Genomic DNA, 16,662 nt, shown 5'->3' with positions numbered 1-16,662 from the left:
GATCCCATCCTTCTTCCAATCTCAACCCCTGCTGTGTGTTCACTATCCCCTCTGACCCCGAATGATCAGTCCTCAGCAAAGGCCCGAGCTTCATCCCCTTATACGCCCACAATGAATTTTGAGCTCGGCACGATGCTGAGCTCTTTTTTTCGCCTCCATGTCCACTTCTTCGACCAGGAGTCTTCGCCCACACAGCTGACCCTTCCTCTGTTTTCAGAATTCTCGTTCTCGCTGGCCTCCTACCCTCTCTAGATCTCTTCATTGCAAACTGCCGAAGAGACATTGGCCGTCTCAATTTCTCTGCTCCCCTCACTCACTCCAACTTACCAGCCTCTAAACTTGCAGCACTCCGCTCTCTCAGATCCTACCCCAACTTTGTCATTAAACCTGCTGACAAGGGTGTCACTGTTGTTGTTTGGCGAACCGACCTCTACCTTGCAGAGGCTGATCGCCAACTCTCTGACACCTCCTGCTACCTCCCCCTGGACCATGATCCCACCACCGAACATCAAGCCAGCTTTTCCCAGACTGTCACTGGCCTCATCTCCTCTGGAGATCTTCCCTCCACAGCCACCAACCTCATAGTTCCCCAACAGCCCGTTTCTACCTCCTTCCCAAGATCCACAAACAGGACTTCGCTGGTAAACCCATCATTTCAGCCTATTCTTCCCCCACGGAACTTATTTCTTCCTATCTCAACTCTATTTTTTCTCCTCTTGTCCATTCTCTTCTCACTTACATCCGCGACTCCTCTGCCGCCCTCTGCCACTTTAACAGTTTCCTGGTCCTTTCCCTTCCTCGACTTCTCTGTTTCCATTTCTGGGGATAGACTATTGACAATCATTCGCTATTAGCCCACTGACTCCCACAACATGGACTACCTCCCACCCGCATCCTGTAAGGACTCTGGTCCACTCTCCCAGTTTCTGTGTCTCCTTCGCATCTGCTCTGACGATGCCACCTTCCACACTAGTGCCTCTGACATGTCTTCCTTTTTCCTCAACCGAGGATTCCCCTCCGCTGTGGTTAACGTGGCCCTCGACCGTGTCGGTTCTATTTCCTGCACTGCTCCTCTCACCCCTTCCCCTCCCTCCCAGAACCACCACCAGCCTTCACGTTTAGTCGATCATCCTCTGCCACCTTCAGCGTGATCCCACCACCAATCACATCTTCCCCTCCCCTCCCCTCTCAGCATTCCGAAGGGACTGCTCCCTCCGTGACACCTGGTCCATTCTGCAGTCACCCCCAGCACCCCCTCCCCTTCCCATAGTACCTTCCCGTGCAAGCGCAAGAGATGCAACACCTGTCCTTTTACCTGCACCCTTCCCACTGTCCAGGGCCCCAAACACTCCTTCCAGGTGAAACAGCGATTTACTTGTACTTCTTTCAATTTAGTATACTGTATTCGCTGCTCACGATGTGGTCTCCTCTACATTGGGGAGACCAAGCGTAGATTGGGTGACTGCTTTGCAGAGCACCTCCGTTCAGTCCGCAAGTGTGACCCTGAGCTTCCGGTCGCCTGTCACTTTAATTCTCCATTCCATTCCCACTCTGATATCTCCATCCTCTGTCTCCTACACTGTTACAATGAAGCTCAACGCAAGCTCGAGGAACAGCACCTCATCTTTCATTTAAGCACTTTACAACCTTCTGGACTCCACATCGAGTCCAACAATTTCAGACCATAATCTCTGCCCATATTTTTCCCCCTTTCCTTTTTTTAAACAAACTCCCCTCCCCGCAACCCCCCCACCGATTTTATATATTTCTATTTCTCTCTCTCTTTCTTTCCCATGGCAGCTGGTAATTATTCTGCCATTCACATTGTATCTTGACAAATCTTTTCCTAACTTCTGACAGTACCATCTCAATTCGGCCCATCATCCCTTTTGTGTCTCTAATCTCTCCTGCCTTCCACCCTATCACAGACCTTCCCTTTTGTTCTTTCCTCCCCTCCCCCTTTCAGTGTTCCTAAAGAATTTGTTCATTTCAAACATTCGCCAGTTTTGATGAAGGGTCATTGACCTGAAACGTTAACCCTGTTTCTCTCCACAGATACTGTCTGACCCGCTGAGATGTCCAGCATTTTCTGTTTTTATTTCAGATTCTAGCATCCGCAGTATTTTGCTTTTGTTTTCGTATAGTTCCAATAATTTAGTTTGGTGATTTTTGAGTTGGAATTCTCTTTCTGCTACATTGCTCTGTGGCATAACCAACCAGGGAATTGTGTGTCCCGCACCATGCTTTATTGGAAACGGTCTGAGACACAATGGGGAGCTGTACAACTCCAGGATATTTAAATTCCTAAGTGGACAGCGAGTGTGCTGCGTTGCTGAGCTCATGGATTGGCTCTCAAACCAGAGAGCAGCTATAGCCCATTGTTCATTCCTTCTCTGCCCCTGCCTCAGCCCACCTGCTGCTGAAACCTTCATCCCTGCTTTGGCTACCTCTAGACTCAACCATTCCAGTCCTCTCATTTTCCACCCTCCGTAAAATTAAGCTATCCTAACTCGCACCAAGTCCTGTTCACCCATCACCCGCTGTGCTCGCTGACCTACATTGGCTCCTGGACCGGCAACGTCTCGATTTTAAAATTCTCATCCTTGTTTTCAAATCCCTTTATGGCCTCACCCCTCCCTATCTCTGTAATCTCCTCCATTCCTACAATGCTCTGAGATCTCTGCGCTCCTCGAATTCTGGCCTCTTGCACATCCCCAATTTTCATCGCACCACCATTGGCCGCCGTGCCTTCAGCTGCCTGGGCCCTAAGCTCTGGAATTCCCTCCCTAAACCTCTAGGCCTCTCTAACACTCTCACCTCCTTTAAGATGCTCCTCGTTCTTGTCAGAATTTGGTTTGATGACGCTCCTGGGAACGTTTTACTATGTTAAAGGTGCTATATAAATGCAAGTTCTTGATGAAGTTGCTCCAAGATAGATAGAGATAGCCTGTCACTGATGCCACGCAGCAAGAAAGATGGACTTGCATTTCTATAACACCTTTCACTAACCACCGGACGACTCAAAGCGCTTTACAGCCAATGAAGTACTTTTGGAGTGTAGTCACCGTTGTAATGTGGGAACTGCAGCAACTAATTTGCGCACAGCAAGCTCCCACAAACAGCAATGTGATAACGACCAGATAAACTGTTCTTAGTGATATTAATTGAGGGATAAATATTGGCCAGGACACCAGCGATAACTCCCTTGCTCTTCTCTGAAATAGTGCCATGGGATCTTTTACGTCCACCTGGTTTAATGTTTCATCCAAAAGAAGGCACCTCCGACAGTGCAGCATGCCCTCAGCACTGCATTGGGAGTGTCAGCCTAGATTTATGCGCACAAGTCCCTGGAATGTGTTGTGAACCCGCAACCTTCTGACTCGGGCAAGAAGCACAGTGCCACCTTGTGTGATCCCTGATGGGAAATGGGCTTTGAGCAGAAAGTACTCCCTACCCAAGACTTTATTTCTCCTTTTGTTATCATACAACTGAAAGATGATTTTTGAGGTGCCTTGTTACATTTGCATGGTTTGGTGGTTTTTCCAAAGTTGTATGAAGAAGGTAATTGTTGATCATTATATAAACGTTATTTTTTTTTAAAGAATCTGTTTATAATTCAATAACCCATCACCCCCATTTGAGAAAGATTCACTGGCGATTAAACAAAGCTTTATTCCCTTTAAAAATGAAGCGGGCATTTTTTTTAAGTGACTTTGTTCTTTTGTGATGTTTTCCAATTTGGGGATAATGTTCACCAGTGTACTTTTCTCTCAGAACCATGGCTGTGTCGGAAGCTCTGTCATGCGATGTGACAAACTTGAACAGTCTGAGATCCGAAGTCTCCTCATGTGTTTCCTTCATGTGCTGAAGAGCATGTCTGATGGTAGGTCCATCCTTTTCCATTACCTTATTAATGTAGTAACCTTGGGCCCAAGTTTCAGCCTCAGTTGCTCCTGATTTTTTGGAGCAACTGGTATAGAACGGAGTATCTTAGAAATTCAAATTCTCGGCATTTAGTTTGCTCCAGTTCTAGTCAGTTAGAACAGTTTCACTTTGGAACAGAATTTTTTTTTCAAAAGGGGGCGTGTCTGGCCACTTACGCCTGTTTTCAAAGTTTCGTCAGTGAAAACTTACTCCAAACTAACTTAGAATGGAGTAAGTGAAGATTTTTGTACGCTCGAAAAAACCTTGTCTACACTTTAGAAAATCAGGCGTAGGTTACAAATCAGGCGTAGGGAATGGGTTTAAAGGGAAGTTTACAAACATTAAACACTTCAGTTTTACAAATAAAGAGCCATCATCAATAATAAATTATAAAAACATCAATAAATCAACCAATAAATCAATCAAAAAAAATTAATAAAAAATATATATTTTTTAAAATCAATAAATAAAACATTTTCTACTTACCGACTGTAGCACCGGGAGCCCTCCAACAGCATGCTGGGATGCCACCCCCCACCCCCCAGTGTGTGTCTGTCAGTGTCTCTATCTCTCTGTCTGCCTGTCTGTGTGTCTCTCACTCTCTGTCTGTCAGTGTCTGTGTTTCTGACAGTGAGGGGTGGAGAGGAGGGGGAGGAGGAGTGGGGGAGAGGGGGTGGGGGGGAAGAGGGGGTTCGGGGGGGAGAGGGGTGACAAGGGAGGGAGGGAAGGGGGGGGGTGAGAAGGGAGGGAGGGGAGGGAGGGGAGGGGGGGAGGAGAGGTAGGAGGAGGGAGGGGGGAGAGAAGGAAGGGAGGAGGGGGGGGTGAGAGAAGGGAGGGAGGGAGGGGGGGGAAGAGGGGAAGGGGTGAGAGAGAGAGAGAGAGAGAAAGGAGAGGGAGGCTGAACCGGCCGGGCACAAGACCTCGAGCTTAGACTTACCGGATTGACAGGTAGGTGGCGTCAGGTCCGGGGTCCGGGGGGGTCGGGAGCGCGGATCGGGGGGAGCGTGGGTCGGGGAGGGAGGTTCGGTCGGGCGGGGGGGTGGAGATCGATCGGGGAAGGGGGGGAAGGTCGGGAGTGGGGGAAGCGGAGGTCGGGGGGGGTGGGGGGCGGTCCGGTGGCGGGGTGGGAGCGGGAGTCAAGTCGGGTCCGGTCCGGTCCTGAGGAAGCAGGAGCTGGGCGTGGGAGGCAGCCTTATGCCATTCGCCCAGGGCTAGGGGCTGCGTGCTTCGGGCCCCTACCACACAGTTTTGGGCGCCTGGAGCTACTGCACATGCGCGCCCACTGTAGCGCGCATGTGCAGAGGTCCCGGCACTGTTTTCAGCGCAGGGACCTAGCTCCGCCCCCTACAGCTTTTGCTGCGCCGCGCTGAGGGCCAGAGGACCTGCCGGGAGCCGGAGAATCTGGAAGATTCTTTTAGGTGCCCGTTCTAGGCGCGGCCCGAAACTTGGGCTCTTTGAAACCAAGTCGGCACTTGATGAGCAACTTAAACTCCAGTTCCTAAGTGGAAAATTGGGAATTTACCTAAGTTATAACCTCACAGTTCTTAAACAAACTAATCAGGAAAGACTCATCAAGCTGGGGCTCATTTCTGTAGAAAAGAGAAGGCTGAGGGGTGACCTTGATCGAGGTCTTTAAAATTATGAAGGGGTTTGATGAGGTAGACGTAGAGAAGATGTTCCCACTTGTGGGCGAGTCCAAAACTAGAGGTCATAAGTATAAGATAGTCACTAACAAATCCAATTGGGAATTCAGGAGAAACTTCTTTACCCATAGAGTGGTGAGAATGTGGAACTTGAGGCGAATAGCATAGATGCATTTAAGGTGAATCTAGATAAAAATATGAGGGAGAAAGGAATAGAAGGATATGCTGATAGAGTGAGGGAAAGAGGGGTGAGAGGAGGCTCGTGTGGAGCATAAACACCGGCACAGACTAGTTGGGCCGAATGGCCTGTTTCTGTGTTGTACATTCTGTGTAAATGATTTTGCTTCCGAAACATTCATGTGTCGGTGTTAGATGGGGATGTGAAACTTATTTGTATTTCCCTAGATACATCACATATGGATACATCTTCTCTCTACTACTAACCGTCCTCTTAAACCCCTCTCCCCTGTCCCCTTCCTGGACATAGTGGATAGTAAGGGTCTATTTCCATTGGTGGAGGGGGCTATTATGAGGGAGCATAGTTTTAAGGTGGTTGGTGGAAGGTTTAGAGGGGATTTGACGGGGTTCTTTATGCAGAGGGTTGTGGGGATCTGGAACTCGCTGCCTGGAAGAGTGGTGGATGCAGAAACCCTCACCACTTTTAATAGATGGTTGGATGGGCACTTAAAGTGCAGTAACCTGCAGGGTTATGGACCTAGAGCTGGTAACTGAGATTAGTCTGGATGACCTTTTGTTGATCGGCGCAGATATAATGGTAAGTACTGCAGGGAATAGAATATGGCCAGGGTGATCTCTTGCACTCGGTGCGATCACCTGGATGGGTCAGAGAGGAATTTTCCCAGATTTTTTCTCCCTAAGTTGGCCTGGGTTTTTATCTGGTTTTTGCCTCTCCCAGGAGATCACATGGCTCCGGTTGGGGTGGAGTGTAGATGTTTTTAGTATAAGGGGTGTTGCAATGATGTGGGTTGGGTTGGGTGCTCTTTGCCTTTCCGTCATTGTTCATGGGTTTGTATGTCACCTTTAGAGCAGCTGACGAAGGGCCGTGCGGCTCATTGCCGGCCGGCACAGACACGATGGGCCGAAATGGCCTCCTCCTGCACTGTAAATTTCTATATTTCTATATCTACAGCATTTTCCACCTCAGTAACATTGCCCGCCTCTGCCCCTGCCTCAGCTCTTTTGCTGCTGAAACCCTCATTCATGCCTTTGTTACCTCGAGACCTGACTACTCCAACTCACTTCTGGCCAGCCTCCTACATTCTACACTACGTAAACTTGAGGTCATCCAAAACTCAGCAGCCCGTGTCCGAACTCGCACCGAGTTACGATCACCCATCACTTTTGTGCTTTCTGACCTACATTGGCTCCCGGTTAAACAACGCCTAGATTTCAAAATTCTCATCTCTGTTTACAAATCACTCCATGGCCTTGCCCTTCCCTACCTCTGTAATCTTTTTCGGCCTCACAACCCCATAAGACGTCTGCGCTCCTCAAATTCTGGCCTCTTGAACATTCCTCATTATAACTGCTCAACCATCGGTGGCCGTCCTTTCAGCCGTTTGGGCCCTAAGCTCTGGAACTCGCTCCCTAAACCTATCCGCCTCTCTACCTCTTTCCTCCTTTAAGACGCTCCTTAAAATCTACCTCTTTAAACAAGCTTTTGGTCATCTGCCTTAATTTTTTCTTTTGTGGCTCGGTGTCAAATTTATCTGTTTTGTCTTGTAACACTGTTGTGAAGCGCTTTGAGACGTTTTACTACGTTAAAGGCGCTATATAAATAAAAGTTATTATTAGCCTGTAGTAACCATGCTTAATGACAGTTTGATATGATTATGCAAAGTATGGCTCTGCCATCATACATATAGGGTGTTGATTCTGGATTGCTGATGGGCAACTTAATTAATGTACAGCAGACTGATCATGTAACGTCATCCAGCATAGAGTAGGTGGTCAGTGCCTTAATGTTCAGACATGTTGTCCTGTGCAAGTTTCCAACGTTAATCCTCCGCAGAGTCCATTTACAGTGGGGTTTTTAAAAATTTCTCTCTTTACTCTTTAGGAAAATTAGAGGTTAGATCAACCAGAGCTTTAAACTTTCCAAACAAATTGGTTTTATTGACATCAAAATACAACAGGTTTTACAGCTAGAGGTTCATACAACCTGTAAGTCGGAAATGTAACACCAAACTCCAAATGGGCAATTCTTCTAATCCGGGAGACTGAGGGGTTAATAGCCCATCGAGATCCTGCGTGGTGTTTCTCTGGTCTGTCTCTGGACTGTCTCCTCAAATTTATTCAAACTGTTGCATTCAGTTCTGGGCACCACACCTCAGGAAGGATACACGAGAGCACAAGAAATTGGAGCAGGAGTAGGCCATTTGACCCCCTCGAGCCTGCTCCACCGTTTAATAAGATCATGGCTGATCTGATCATGGACTCAGTTCCACTTCCCTGCCCGCTCTCCATGACCCTTTATTGGTGGACAACACTTGCGTCTGCGTACATTCAGAGGCTGAACTCCAAGCCGTCGTCAACATCTTCACCGAGGCGTACGAAAGCATGGGCCTTACACTAAACATCCGTAAGACAAAAGTCCTCCACCAACCTGACCCCACCATACAGCACTGCCACCCGGTCATCAAAATCCATGGCCTTGGTCTTGGACAACGTGGACCACTTTCCATACCTTGGGAGCCTATTATCAGAAAAGGCAAACATTGACGATGAGGTCCAGCACCGCCTTAAGTGCGCCAGCGCAGCCTTCGGTCACCTGAGGAAGAGAGTGTTTGAAGATCCTCAAATCTGGCACCAAGCTCATGTTCTACAGGGCTGTAGTAATACCCGCCCTCCTGTACGGCTCAGAGATGTGGACCATATACAGTAGACACCTCAAGTCGCTGGCGAAATACCACCAACGATATCTCCGCAAGATCCTGCAAATCCCTTGGGAGGATAGATGCGCCAACATCAGTGTTCTTGATCAGGCCAACATCCCCAGCATCGAAGCACTGACCACACTCGACCAGCTCCATTGGGTGGGCCACATTGTCCGCATGCCCAACACAAGACTCCCAAAACAAACGCTCTACTCGGAACTCCTACATGGCAAGCGAGCCCCAGGTGGGCAGAGGAAACGTTTCAAGGATACCCTCAAAGCCTTCTTGATAAAGTGCAACATCCCCACTGACACCTGGGAGTCCCTGGCCAGAGACCGACCAAAGTGGAGGAAGTGCATCCGGGAGGGCGCTGAGCACCTCGATTCCCGTCGCCGAGAGCATGCAGAAAACAAGCGCAGGCAGCGGAAGGAGAGTGCGGCAAACCAGTCCCACCCACCCTTTCCTCCAACAACTGTCTGTCTGGACTGTTCAGTCACCTGAGAACTCACTTTGAGAGTGGAAGCAAGTCTTCCTCGACTTTAAGGGACTGCCTATGATTCCCTTATCGCTCAAAAATCTCTCTATCTCCACCTTAAATATATTCAAAAACCCAGCCTCCACAGCTCTCTGGACAGTGAATTCCACAGACTTACAACCCTCTGAGAGAAGAAATTCCTATTGGCCTTGGAGAGGATGCAGCACGGACTCACCAAAATGATACCGGGGCTATGCCCTACATTATGAGGGCAGGTTGCGAAGACTAGGCTTGTATTCCCTTGAGTACAGAAGATTAGGGGTGATCTAATTGAGGTGTTTGAGCTAATTATGGTAGATAGAAACTAGTTTCTCCTGTGAGGGAGGCTAGAACAGGCATCACTTTAAAATTAGAGCTGGGCTGTTCAGGGGTGATATCAGGAAGCAATTTGTCGCACAAAGGGCAGTGGAAATCTGGAACTCTCTCCTCCTCAAAAAGCGGTTGAGGCTGGGGGTCAATTGAAAATTTCTAAACTGGGATTGATTGATTTTTGTTGGACAGGGGTATTAAAGGTTACGGAACCAAGGCGGGTAGATGGAGTAAAGATACAGATCAGCCACGATCTCATTGAATGGCTGAATGGTCTCCTCTGTTTCCTTTGGCTGTCTCACTTGTTCCCACTGGGCAGAGGGCATTGGGAAATTTGCAAGGAGGAAGATTTGAGGATGAATTGACCGAGGCCTTAAATGCTAACAGATTAATGGCTTTGTTGGTAGGAGGCCTGAGGGTTGATTAAATGTCCAGATTCCTGGCCACAGAAATGAGTCATGTGAACTTTATCCAGGAGATTTAAAGAAAGGGAAGAAAGGCCATTTTATAAAGGCTGCTGACCTTGTGATTCCGAGAACTGTTTGATCGGTGACAGTGGACTGTCAAAATAAAACTAGACTTGGTATTTCCGATGTACCTTAGCCCTATCGTAGCGATTTATTTATAGCTCCTGTATTCAGACTTCTCCTACAGAACTGGGTCTCGGGAGCTTTGTATTTCTGAGCTAATGTTCAGAGAAATTCATTAAAATGTATACTTGGAAATCTGGGTTGAAGAGTGCTTGTAGGAACAGGAGGAGGCCATTCATCCCCTCGAGCCTGTTCCACCATTCAATGAAATCATGGCTGATCTGTGTCCGAACTCCATCCTTCCGCCTTTGGCCCTTATCCCTTAATACCTTTGGTTAACAGAAAGCGATTTAAGATTAACAATTGATCTAGCACCAAGTTGCGGAAGGAGTTCCAAACTTCTATCACATTTGTGTGAGGAAGTGTTTCCTAATTTCACTCCTGAAAGATCTGGCTCTAATTTTTAGACTATGTCCCCCAGTCCTAGCCTCCCCGACCAACAGAAATAGTTTCTCTCTGTCTACCCTATCTGTTCCCCTTAATATCCTGAAAATCTCGATCCAATCACCCCTTAAAGTCCGCTATTAAAATTAACTTGCCTAATAAATCTTTATCTGTTGCATTTCATGTCTATAAGGGATAAATTAAAAGTTGCCAGTGATCCCAGAAGGCAGCCTGGTCTCCTTATCGATATGTGAAGAAAAGTGAGAAGGCAAATTATATAGCCGCTGAGAAGTGTAACTCCAGTTTCCCTAAATCGTTAGCTGTGGGTTTGAATTCCGAGCGAGGGTTGAACCTTTGCAGCAGAGGGCCGACCATATTTAGCCGTTCCTGAACATCCCATAGTGCGACATGTCCTGCTGCTTGGAGACCACGCCAGTTAAACTGTAATGTATGCACTTGCGAGCGTGCTCACAGGTTTGTGGAGCTGTTGCGCCTCTCTTCCGCGCCTACATCCGGGCCAGGGTGTCCCTAGAGATGGAGCACGCGGTGTCCACCGGTACGCTCGTGGCCTTCCGCGAGAGGTGGGCACCGGCAGTGACTGGAGTGCATCATCACCCCCGGCAACCAAATTTTAATTTGATTTTATGATTTAAAGTTTAATTTGTTTTAATTGCCGGGGTTTTTAGTGTCCCCCTCCCCTTTTATAGGGGGCACTTGTAAACTTTATGATTTTATTGCCCAAAAAAAACCCCCAAAAAAGTTTTTTTTTAAAAAGAGGGCAGGTATAAGTGTCTGGAGTGTCCCCCAGATCGGGGGGCACTCGATCTAATGTTTGTTTTGTACTCCCTAAAAGAGTTGTGGAGCTGTTGCACTGTGAATGGCTTAGTCAGTCACGTGATGTTCACAAGACAATAAAACCCCAGTTAATTGAGCCCAGCAGTTGTGAGCCTGGTGGATGAACACAGAAAATTGGATGTCAAATCGGTATGATTTTTTACCAAGAATCGAACTGTCTTTATTATATTTGACAGAATAACATGAAACTACTCATTTGTTTTGCAGATGCGTTGATCACTTACTGGAACAAGGCTTCTACCCCTGAAATGATGGACTTTTTTACAATCTTGGAGTGAGTGTATATGAGCACTGAAATCTTCTTAATGTATCTTATAGAAACCTTACAATGAAAGAGTGCCGAAGGAGGCCGTTCGGCCCATCGTCGCTGCCCTGTCTCTTTGAAAGAGCTATCCAATTAGTCCCACTCCCCCTGCTCTTTCCCTGTAGCCCTGTAAATTTCTCCTTTTCAAATATTTATCCAATTCCCTTTTGAAAGTTACTATTGAATCTGTATCCACCGCCCTTTCAGGCAGTGCGTTCTAGATCATCATAACTCGCTGCGTAAAAAAAAATTCTCCATCCCCCCCCTGATTTTGTAATAAAACAAAATTGTTTAACCATTATATGTGAAGAATCAGTAAAGAACGAAAGACTTCGATTCATATAGCGCCTTTCACGACCACTGGACGTCTCAAAGCGCTTTACAGCCAATGAAGCATTTTTGAAGTGTAGTCACTGTTGTAATGTGGGAGACGTGGCAGCCAATTAGCACACAGCAAGCTCCCACAAGCAGCAATGTGATGATGACCAGATAATCTGACGCATAAATATTGGCCAGGATACCGGGTGGGTGCTCCTCTTCAAAATAGTGCCCTGGGATCTTTTACATCCACCTGAGGGGGCCTCGGTTTACCGTCTCATCTGAAAGACGGCACCTCCGACAGTGCAGCACTCCCTCGGTAGATTTTAATGCTCAAGTCCCTGGAGTGAGACTTGAACTCAAAGGCGAGTGTGCTGCCCATTGAGCCACAGCTGACACATTTATTTTTGTGGCAACCTGTTTTTTTCCTGTCAGCAATTCTGTTTAACCAATTTAATTGTGAAAGCATAAACACCTGTATGGACCTGTTGGTCCGAATGGCCTGTTTCTGGGCTGTAAATTCTATGTAATATTGTGCTCAATATTACATTTCCCTTCTCCACAGAGTCTGTCTTCATCAGTTCAGATATATGGGGAAACGATACATAGCAAGGTACTGTTACTGATTCTCTTCTTTATTCAGAAATGTTAATCTACGTTTCTTTAAAGTGTTAAATTTAGGCAAAAAAAAAAGACTTGCATTTCTACAGCACCTTTAACAATCTCCGGATGTCCCAGAGTGCTTTACAGCCAATGAAGCACTTTTGAAATGTAGTCACCGCTGCAATGCAGGAAACGCGGCAGCCAATTTGCGCACAGCAAGCTCCCACAAACAGCAATCCGGGTGACATCTGACAATCCAGCACATTCTATTATGCTGGTTCATGGGAGATTTTACGATTTGAATATGCAAATGAATTTTAACGGAAACTTGAATTATGAAGAAAGACTGGATCGACTAGGCTTATATTCACTGGAATTTAGAAGAATGAGAGGGGATCTCATAGAAACATATAAAATTCTGATGGGATTGGATAGGTTAGATGCAGGAAGAATGTTCCCGATGTTGGGAAGTCCAGAACCAGGGGGTCACAGTCTAAGGGTAAGGGGTAAGCCATATAGGACCAAGATGAGGAGAAACTTCTTCACTCAGAGAATTGTGAACCTGTGGAATTCCCTACCACAGAAAGTTGTTGAGGCCAGTTCGTTAGATATATTCAAAAGGGAGTTAGATGTGACCCTTATGGCTAAAGGATCAAGGGGTATAGAGAGAAAGCAGGAATGGGGTACTGAAGTTGCATGATCAGCCATGATCATATTGAATGGTGGTGCAGGCTCGAAGAGCCGAATGGCCTACTCCTGCACCTACTTTCTATGTAATCTCACCGGCGCAATTTGAAGCGGAATTTACGTCCCAGTTTCCCGTTGATAGCGAAAGTGGAAACTCAGCCTGTAACAACCCGGAAGTACGCGGTGGGGGGAGGAGAGGGCGGGATTTCTATGTCCAGTTCACTAGTTTTAGATCTATCCTAAGATGCACAGTTACGAGTTAAAGTGAGACGGTGAATTGTTTTTACAGGACACACTCTCTCTGCATAGAAAGCTGAATACACTTTTTTTCCCAACTACCGGTGTTGTTTTAAAATTGTGAAGCTTTATTTCTGATGGACTAATGGGAATTGCCTTTTTGTTGATTTGATGCAACTATTTTGATTTAACCTTTTTATTTATTGGTTATGTTTTCTTATAATCCTTCACGGACTAATCTGTTCTGGTTTCTGTAGTTATTGAGCTCTGGTGGTGGTATAAAGCAGTGAACTCCTAACACAAGTTACCCTTTATTTTTCTGTTTCACACCTATACGCTGGCAAGTGCTAAAACAAAACAAAAAAATAAAATGTGTATGGCTCCTCCCCTCTTGCTGGGTAAGATATGCTTTGCATGAAAGATTATTTTGTGTGCCCCCGTTTCCTTGCATTTCTTGTTCACGTCCCTGTTGGTTCTGCTGACGGTGTTTGAGAATTTATCCACGCAGTTGGAGAAATTCACTGAAAGAGAGCCGCCTCTTTTATCAATTCATGTTGTGGCTGACTTGCTCACACTTACCACTAGAAAACATGCTTTCTTGCTTGTGCTTGCTTGCTTGCTGTGACCGTTACTTCCTCACGTTTCTTCATGCGCTTTAACGGGATTAAGCGTTCGATGCGTATCGCGAACACGAACCCGTAAAGTTGTTCTTCTGGTCCTGTTGGATTTTTAATTGTAAGAAATGCTGCTTCCAAAATTCCATTCTTTTTGGAAAATTGACGAGCGCAGACGTCGGCATTTTAAATGGTCGCATTTTTTTTTAATTCACGTCTTGGACGTGAACTAGTTAAAATTAGTTACGCTAACTGGTTTAGCCTCTGTACGACCCGCAATAAGGTAACGACTGCTTTACTAACACTTGGCTTTTGCAGCGTGGTGCTGACGTTAACCTTTGCTCTGTCCCATTTCCCCACTTGCAGGAACCCAGAGGGGTTAGGACCCATCAGTATTGCACATGAAAAGAAAGCTCAAACGTTGCCTGTTTCTCGCAGTAGAGCAGGGATGATGCATGCCAGATTGCAACAGCTCAGCAGCTTGGATAACTCTTGCACTTTTAACCACAGTAAGTCTCGTAGCATCAAGGGTGCCTTTATCAGTGACCTTGGGCTCACGGATAAAAACACAAGTCCTCCTTTCTACAGACTATGCAGACCACCCCCAGAGCACAGTCACGGACTTCCACATTCCTGATTGGCTGAGACAATATATGCCGAAGGGAGTTGGGAAAAGATTGGTTCGATGTCTTAAAAGCAAATGTCTAAAGTGGAACTTGATTATTTACAACATTTCGCAGATTCATTTCATATAACCTTTAGCAGCCCATAAAATGTCACTTGTATCATCTGGTTGATATATATTTAAGTTTTATTTTTTCCTGAAAACATATTATAGTTAAACATTGTAGTTGACATTGCTTAGCACTGCGAATTGGTTACTGGGCCAGTGTAATATATTTTGCAAAGCCAATCCAAAACTCTTATTTGTTGTTGTTGAAACTTCATGTTAATTATCGAACCATTCAGTACAGAAGGAGGCCATTCGGCCCATCGTGCCTGTGCCGGCTCTTTAGAAGAGCTGCCCAATTAATCCCACTCCCCCTGCTCTTTCCACATAGCCCTGTAAATTTTTCATTTTCAAGTATTTATCCAATTCCCTTTTGAAAGTTACTATTGAATCTGCTCCCACCGCCTTTTCAGGCAGTGCATTCCAGATCACAACAACTCGCGATTTAAAAAAAAAACTCCTCATCTCCCCTCTGGTTCTTTTACCAATGATCGTAAATCTGTGTCCTCTGGTTACTGACCCTCCTGTCTGTGGAAACAGTCTGTTCCCATCCATTCTATCAAACCCCCTCTTAATTACTGGACTGAAGGTTTACGGGACTCGGGCAGTTTGTGAGTTTAAAAGTTGCGAGTCCATTCCAGGAATAGTTCTCTTTAATAGGCATCTGTACCTTTTGGCTTTGAAAACACAATTTGTTTTTAATAATTTCAACAGTATAGTAGAATCTCTCGGAGCAGTCTAACACGCAGTGGCATCACATGAATGTATCAGGTATCATTCTGCCTCGGTGGAAAAGTGTATCCAAAAAAAAGGTTGCAATTGAACCCTCCGCCCATGTGTATAGAGGAAAGTTTCTTTATGTAGTAGAAGTGCGAATATTTTTCAGGACGTTCGTTACATGTTAAATACCCGCAGTTGTCAGGTTGATATAACTTGTAGATGCACCTTATGTACACGGCAGCAGTTAGAGAACAGAATTATGACCCGGATCTTGCTGGAGCAGTGACGGTGTGTGAACGACGCACGCCGTTATTAATGCGTAAATCGGCGAGTTCAGGGGCTGAGATTTGCCGTGAGTCGCGACTCTCCAGAACTTGCTGCTCGATTTACGCTGGTTTTTTTCTCACGAACGGCATCTCGCCCTCAGCCTCCCCGTTATTTTTAATTGATGATGCACTTGCGTATCAATTGCCCATTAAACCGGCGCAGAAATCTAGGGCTGGTAATTAAGAGTGTAATTAACCTTTTAACAATGTGATAATTGTGAATGTACTGCCAATCAACCTTTCCGACCCAGAAACGTTACAATTAATACTGTCCAATCTCATTCCTGCAGTTAGTCAATTGTTGGAGATTTTAAAAATGTAATTTTTAATTTTTACATTTTTTTATTACTTTTCCTTTCTGTGTTTTTTGTCTCTATCTCTCTCTCAATCCAATGTTTCTTTCCCTCTCTTTATTTCTCTCTGTATCTGATGTGACTTTAATTCATCCTATTTTCTTCTCCGTCGTTCCTCTGTTTTTTCTCAATCCTTAAATCTCACGGGTTAAGGAGAGAGACTGTGGGTCCTGTCGGTCACTGAGGGCCCAGATTGCCCTCGCCGAGCCGTTATCAGCTCGCACTGCCAACGAGCAAAAAACATTTTGTATTGAAGGATGAAGGAAAAAGTCCCTAACTAACGGGGCACGCCACAAGATGCCCCACTCCAGCAAGATCTGAGTCATTGTCATGTAATAACTGAACAGTAATTTGAAGGACTGATCGGTAGACAGCATAGATAATTATAAATTAAAACCGGCTAGCCCAAGACTTTTACTAAAAATCCTGATATGATTCTGATCTCTTAATTTTGAATTGTGATTAATATTTTAATTTAGAATCATCTTATTGCCAGTGTCAGGGGGGGGCAGAAAATTTGCCTAAAGTAGGAAGTGTGGGAGGAGGAGTTAGTTTACATCTTTTGTTTTTGAAACATATTCTGATTCTGGCCTGAACTGTTTGAACACAGTTTCAGAGTGCTGCCATTTGAAT

General features: G+C 45.8%; 1 protein-coding gene across 5 annotated transcripts in view; it reads left to right on the top strand.

The window, feature by feature from the left end:
• The window catches only part of LOC139274972 (dedicator of cytokinesis protein 9-like), a 455,604-nt gene that overhangs the window by 303,194 nt on the left and 135,748 nt on the right, over positions 1-16,662 (top strand). For 3 of the 5 annotated variants that reach the window (XM_070891771.1, XM_070891770.1, XM_070891773.1), the window contains 4 exons: positions 3,775-3,883; positions 11,345-11,411; positions 12,325-12,372; positions 14,267-14,409. In XM_070891771.1, the coding sequence (XP_070747872.1) occupies positions 3,775-3,883; positions 11,345-11,411; positions 12,325-12,372; positions 14,267-14,409 (367 nt within the window). The remainder of the gene's footprint in view (positions 1-3,774; positions 3,884-11,344; positions 11,412-12,324; positions 12,373-14,266; positions 14,410-16,662) is intronic. The other 2 variants (XM_070891774.1, XM_070891772.1) reach the window with 1 other exon arrangement.

Source organism: Pristiophorus japonicus, chromosome 10, assembly GCF_044704955.1.
Source record: "Pristiophorus japonicus isolate sPriJap1 chromosome 10, sPriJap1.hap1, whole genome shotgun sequence".
Lineage (NCBI taxonomy): Eukaryota > Metazoa > Chordata > Chondrichthyes > Pristiophoridae > Pristiophorus > Pristiophorus japonicus.
Note: the sequence above shows the minus strand (reverse complement) of the source record. Positions and strands in the feature narration are given on the sequence as shown.